General features: G+C 43.2%; 1 protein-coding gene across 1 annotated transcript in view; it reads right to left on the bottom strand.

Moving 5' to 3' along the window:
- LOC105548228 overlaps positions 1 to 7162 on the bottom strand; it is a 123574-nt gene that overhangs the window by 70570 nt on the left and 45842 nt on the right. The window contains 1 exon segment of the mRNA XM_011992139.1: positions 530 to 734. Within this exon segment, the coding sequence (XP_011847529.1) occupies positions 530 to 734 (205 nt within the window).

A 7162-nucleotide genomic window follows, 5' to 3' on the forward strand; every position in this document is an offset into this window, starting at 1 on the left:
AAAAAAAAAAAAAAAAAAGGGCAAATTCCTCCTGACAGGTGACCTGCTACACATCGGCTTCTTCGGCCCTAAGAGGTGCCTTGAAGTTGGTCACAGTTTCCTCTTCTGTAAAATGAAAGCTGTCAAGTTCTATCTTGCAGATTTAGTGCATATTTGAAAAAAAAAAAAAAAAAAAAAAGACTGGCTAATTTCCCCTAAGCCCCACGACTGCAAATTAGGTTGCTGCCACCAGGGTTTTCACATGACTCAACTGTTCTCCAAGCTCTCTCTGCTGAGGCAAAGCATTTAGCACACAATGCAGTCAATACCTTCAAATGAGATAATGAGTGTGAATGGGCTTGGAAGTGTCCCCCTCACTGCAGGGGACCTAGCTCTGACAGCTATGATCAGAGAATAGCAAAGACTGTTGTAGTCCTCAGCCAGCCTGAAGGACTCCAAGGCAGAGGAAAAGAACTCTAAGACCATTCATTTCTATATTACTGCCCCTATGGCTATTCCACATAGTGGTCCAGGAGGCAGGGCAGAAAACCTGGAAGTGGGGGGCCCCAGGAAGTAGTCACCTCCAAGTAGGGAGCACAGCAAATGCTCAAGTCCCAGCTGCAGTTCCTGCCCAGGGTGGGCATCAATGAGGACAGGCTGGAGAAATGCAAATTCTGGACTGGCTTGGTCACTGCTGTTTTGTTCTGGTGAACTCTCCTTTGAAGGCCTCTTGCACCACCGGCTCTGGGGCACATCTGCAATTGTTAAGACAGCACAATTCAGAACTGCCTTACACCAAACTGCAGGAGCAGAAAAATGAGAAGAACTGATGAAAGGGAATCAGAAGCCTTGGATGACCTCTACATGCAATGGGACACCACAGCTGGCTCGTGAGAACCAGATATTGCTTCCCAACTCTATGTTCAGCGATGTTAGGTTGATACCCTGAGATCATTCTTTATTGGGATAGTTACACCATAGAAGTTGGCAAAGAATAAAAATCAGTGTTGTGGGTTTTCACCCCCCAGAGAGCCACCACTACATATCTGCCACATTAGCCATAAGAGTCTGGGTTAATTTTTTAACTTCCCCAAATCTTACATGATACTTATTTCACAGGGCTACTGGTGTAAATAAGATAATTAGTTTGGAATTTCTCTGTAAGATGACAGTTTGTACTAGTTGAAATAAAAGTTAAAGTTTTAATATTTATAAAAGTAAAACATATAATAATCATCTTTTTTTCTTAAAGCATTTTTTTCAAAATTTTTTTTATTTTCATAGGTTTTTGGGGAACAGATGGTATTTGGTTACCTGAGTAAGTTCTTTAGTGGTGATTTGTGAGATTTTGGTGCACCCATCACCTGAGTTGTATATGCTGAACCCAATTTGTAGCCTTTTATCCCTCACCCGCCCTCCCACCCTTTCTCCCTGAGTACCCAAAGTCCATTGTATCATTCTTATGCCTTTGCATTCTCATAGCTTAGCTCACACTTATGAGTGAAAACATACGAAAAACATACAATAACAATCGTTAATTATAAGCTTCTGATATGACGTAGGACAAGATTTTAGAAAGTGTAACACTTAGGAAGCAGCGTATTTGTGTAAGTTAAAGCTTTACATACAAGTTACAATACTCTTAACTCAAATTGGTTTCAACAATGAAGTGAGTTCATTGTCACCTAGACTAAAAAGGCCAAATAGAGTGCTAGCTTAATACAGCCAGCTGAATTCAGAGTCAAGGCTTAATCTAGCAGCTCAGACAGTGTCATCGTAGAGTGGATGACTGTGTGTCCCTGTTTGCCCAGAACAGTTCTGTTTATGCCTACTGTTCCGGCATCCTGTCTGGTTTAGCTTTGTCCTGCCCTTTTTCATTCTCAGAATTGTCCTGGTTTAGAAGATAAATGATATGTTTACTTAACCCAGGTTTGCTTTCTCTGCCCAGTTGTTTTGTGTTGGCAAGCTTCACCCGCAGGCATCACATGATACATTTTCCCCACCCACTCCCTGTAGCTCCAGCCTCTTTCCATATTGGTAGCAAAGTATCTGTAGCAGCCCCAGACCTCACACCCTTACAACAGCCAATCTAGTGGGACTGAAAATCTCTTCCAACGGTTCCCATCCAAGTGCTGGGTTTCACTGTCTCTCACTGGTCCAGTTTAGGTCATGTGGCCATTTCATCCAAGAAAATTGATGGACCTAGTCAATCATGCTCATGTCGAGAGTGAGTTTAAAATAATTCTACACAAATCACAGAGTTGAGTATTAGGAAGGGGTGAATCTCCCCAAGGAAGAGTCAATGATCACTGGCAGTAGAAGAAGTGAATGAAACCCAGGAGATAAGGAGAGTGCTCCAGGCCAAGGCAGAACAGTGACAGTGCTGGAGGAGGAACCAGTTGACCTGGCTTGTAGCCTTTCCACTAACTGGTGTTGGGATGGTGGACAAGCCTTTGCATGCCTTGGGCCTCAGTTTCCTGATGGCTAAAGTGGAAAGGTAGACTAGAGGACTCCGAAGGTTCCAGTTTGCTCTGAATGTTTCAGTTTCATGTATGGCTATGTTCTCTCATTAGTCTTCAGGGTTATCAATCACAGGTTTATTTTCTTACCTGATTTTCTCAGTAGGACTAAATAGAACTCTCCTTGGCTTTGTTTCTAATGCTAGAAACCTTCCAACTCTGGTAGAGATTTGAAATATGCCATTGCTCCTATTAACTAAGTCATATTCTTTAACCAGCCAACTTTCCCCAACAGTTTACAACTTCTGTCAGACACAGGGAAGATTTGCTTTTGATTTTTTCCTTGTGAACAAAACAAGTCATAAAAAAAAATGTATATCATGGTTTCCTTGCAGTTGCATTTCATCCTGGATTTCTTAAATCAAGAAATTGACTAACATAATGGCTGAATGAATAAGACACGGCAGCAATGAATGACTGTCTTTAGCAAACTGAGAGGGAGTCTCATTATTTAAGTGTTCCTGGTTATATTAAGTGGAGCAAAAGGCTTGGAATCAAAAGTGAGAGAAATAGGCAGCCAAGTCAAAAATGCCACCAAGCTGTAAATAAAATATGAAACTAGCTTAGAAAGGGAGCATTATTTCGAAGTCCAACACTGATATATGGTCCATAATTGTGGGATGTTTGTAAAAGGTGACATGACACCTGTCAATTATCCACAGCAGCCAGGAAATGTAGATTACATGAATAATTCACCAACCCAGTGCCCTTTGTTGTTAAGCTGTCTCAGCCCAGTTCCATAAAATAACTGCTGATATGAAAGAAGAAAAAAATATGTTTAAGTTGCAAAAGCCTTATGTTACACGCGGAAACGTTTTCAAGGCAGCTTCATCATATGACTATGTTCCAGTTAGCACCGTTGGCTAAATAATTAACATGTGAGCCTTTATCAGGTGTAACAAAGGAGGGGGCTAGGACTCTGGAAACTTTATATGTTCCCTTTGTGGTGGGTGGGAGGTGGGGGTGTCGCATAAGAGAATCTTCAGTATCAGAAACACATCACTATATATATATCATAATTTTCTCACCCTCCCAAACAGCACACAATCTTTTAAAGAGGCTAAGTCTGTGTTTTTGTTTTGGAATCACGGAATTACAGAATAATCAATTTCATAGGTCACTTAGAGATCACCTAGTCCAGTGGGTTTTATAAGCCAACAGAAATTTTTCTTCTGAGAAGGTTTTATGTGAAAATATAAAATATAAGACAGATGAAGGTGGAGTCGTTTTTGTTGCCCTTGGGGTGGTGGTGAGCAGGATTATAGAGGATGGCAGGAAAGTGCCTGGTCAGCAGCCCCTACTCTGCACCCCACTCCCCACCCTTTCCCAAGCACCTACAAGGATCCAACTGTGCCATTTTGTAGATGAGAAAACTGAGGCTCCTTGAAGTGGCAAAGGGGCTCTCTGAAGTCCCAGAACGAGGCGAGGCAGAGCTGGGACTGGAAGCAGGACTGCTGATTTCCATGCAACACACATACATGTGTATCACTGTAAGTACAGCTTGTCTACACAGCCATGCGAGCCGCCAGGATTTGGAGAAATACCAGTTCTGCAGCTCCCAGGACCGCACAAGAGAGCATGCAACATGAAAACAACTGACTCTTTCATTTGTAGCCTGGGCCCAGGCAGCCTGATACCTATACCCACCCCGCTCTTTCCCCACACCCTTGCTGGCTACAGGGCCAGGGTCAGAGGTCATGGGCCAGGTGGAAGGTGGGAACTTGGAATGCCCAGGGGACTGGGCAGGCAGCCACAGGTAACCAGAGCCAGCCATCTAATCCATCTGCTTCCCTGGGCTGTTGTGAGAAAAAGCCTCATTGGAGAGACCTACCAAAGTGGCTGCTTCCAGGAGCAAATCCAGCCACACTGTGGAGAAAGATTTTCTTGCCCCTACAAGGTGGTTCATTCCTTGTAACTTCCTTCCTTCAAAATGAAGTTTCCAGCAGACAAAGAGAACAAAAAAGAGATCTGTTTCACATGGTTTACAAGGAAAAGAACACCTTGTAGATAAAGTACAGCCTTTCCCATTTTTCAGAAGCAAATGAGAGTTTCTTTCTCATTTGAGGCTTATTTGCAGCCAAGGTTTGGCTTTGTTTTTGAAAGTTTGGAGAAGGTTACATTCCTGTGTATACCCACTGGGTGCAGGTGCTTTGGCATAGGTTTTCTCTAATATTTGCTGTTTTTCTCCAACTGTCCCAACTGGTAGTTTACAGTATTTCAGCTCTTTCAGAGGCGAACTTACAGGGAAATGCATGAAAAGGGAACTGAGTTTCTGATTCAGGTGAAAGGCAATTGTAATTTCAAGGCTCTCTGCATGTATCTCTTCGCAATCAGTCATTACTTTTAAAATGAACAACATTATATTTAGTCATATGCAGAAATAATAACAAACTGCTGGTTTCATTGTGAAGATCTGAAGTTGAAAACTTCATGTTTTAACGTTGACCATTCCAACGAGCATAAAACAGGAGACACTGAACATCTTGACATTACAGCTGCACTGAGACTGATTCTCCAGTGCGTATGTCACAGGATCCCTTTGACAGCGTGGCTGAGGGGGTTTCTTTCAACAAGTGGAGGTAATTATTAAAAGAATCAATGATTACCTAAGCCAATTAATGCCTTTTCTAATAATGCTGAAATGTCTCCCAAGAATAGTCTGGAAAACTCTTTCAGAGTAACAGATTGGTGGAGCTGGAGCGGTAGAGTGTGAGTCCTGGCAAACGGATGGATGTCGCTGAACCTTGGCTTTCTTATTTGTAATTTGAGTGCCATGCTGATAGCAGCAGTCCCCACTTCACAGGAAAGCTGGGCACATTAGGGCTACCTTGTCTGCCTGGAAAAACCCTTGACCAGTTGGGTCGTAGCCTGGGTTCCCAGAAAGCTGGGGCCAAGGCAAAGGCCTACCTGTTCTGTATTGTGGATGTGACCCCCAGGAGCTGGATGAGAGACAGGGAGCCAAGCAGGGAAGGAAGCAGAGCCTGTTCCACGCCATATTGGCAAGTCGGCTACTACTTAGGGTTGTCATGTTTAGCAAATACAACCACCAAACACCCAGTTAACTTTGAATTTTGGATACATGACAAAGAATTTTTCACTCTTCATATGGACCAGACAGTATTTGGGGCATACTAATACTTAAAAATCATTTGTTTTTTGTCTGATATCTGAAGTTAACAGGGCATCCTGGATTTTATCTGGCAACCCTGCCAGGGCAACTTGTGATGGGTTGCCGGACCTTGTGGGACTGTCTGAGATGCCGAGCGAAATCAGTCTTGGGATCCATCCATTTGTTCTAGGACATTAACTTCTCAAAGCACTTGTGGATTGCTCATGGCAGGGCGATGAGTGGGCTCCTGTTCCACTCTGCAATGCCCAGTGAGAAGCCTGCGGTGAGGCATTGTCAAGTTGCTCCAGTGTGAGGTTGATCAGAGGCAGGCGCGAGACAGCAGAGGGTGTGTAAGAAGCATCCACAAGTAGTGAAGTGTAGCGATTGAGAGCACAGATCTTAGATCCACAGTGCTTGTGTTCAAATCCCAGCTCTGCTGCTTATTAAGGCAGATCATCAAAAGTTTCCAGGTCTCAGTTTCCTCATTTTTAAAATGGGCATCATAATAATGCTCGCATAGTAGGATTGTGATGAGGATTATAAACACATATATATCTCTTAGAATGGTCCTTGGGACATTCTAAGTGTTTGCAGTTATTATTCTGAGAGTAGTAGATATCAACCACTGTAACTTGGCAGGCTGGTGTATCTTGAACACCTGACAACTAAGTGTGCTGCCAGATTTTGATCAATGTCTAGAATATATTTTTCCCATAAAGGAGGCTAAACATTATCATCACCTTGTGGGTTTGGTTGTTCTTCAGCACTAAGAAGAATTATATTGCTCCCTAGCTGCAGTCTTTCATGTAATCAAGAGGAAAAGCTTTTCATGCCCCATTGAACATGTGGTCTTCCTTTGGAACCAGCTCGATGTCGTGAACTTCCCACATCTCCCTCTCAGCCAGTCCCACAGCTGCCTCTAAGCCAGTACCCTCTGTCCTGAGCCAAAAGGTTGCTTAGCTTGACACTCTTGGCTAACATTGAGGTGACCATATGTATCCGCAGTTGTAGCAAAAATATGTCTTACATATTGATCAGAAGACAAAACCATATATATCTCCATATACCAACATTAACAGCAAGTTTCTTCAGTTCTCTGAAACTTGCTCCATTGGCCCAGTGTTCTTAATTTGTTAATTTATCAAGAAATTATAAAATTTGAAAGTGGGCCTCAAACACAAAATTGCTGAAAAATGCTGGCTTAAACAGCCACTTAAGCAGCGCTCCTTTCACAAAGTTGTCCTCCCACTGTTTGTAGGGTTAGGAGCTGACCCCTCCATGCTCTTGTAAAACCAGTAACAGACTTAAGTCATAACCCTGATTGCCAGCCACCAAATGGCTTACTTGCAGGTCTGTTTCCCTGAGACTGTTGAGCTCTTTAAGGTCGGGGCTGCATATACTCACCCTTGTGTCTGTAACCCATAGCCCATACTCGGCACCGGGTGGCCAGCAGGGCTGGTCCCTCTGAGAAATACAGTAAGCATAGTGCCTGGGCTCACAGTGCTTTTTAGGGGCCCAAGAAAATGTTTTCCTTTGTTTTGTTTTCGTGTGTGTG

Source organism: Mandrillus leucophaeus, unplaced genomic scaffold, assembly GCF_000951045.1.
Source record: "Mandrillus leucophaeus isolate KB7577 unplaced genomic scaffold, Mleu.le_1.0 Scaffold403, whole genome shotgun sequence".
Taxonomy (NCBI): Eukaryota; Metazoa; Chordata; class Mammalia; order Primates; family Cercopithecidae; genus Mandrillus; species Mandrillus leucophaeus.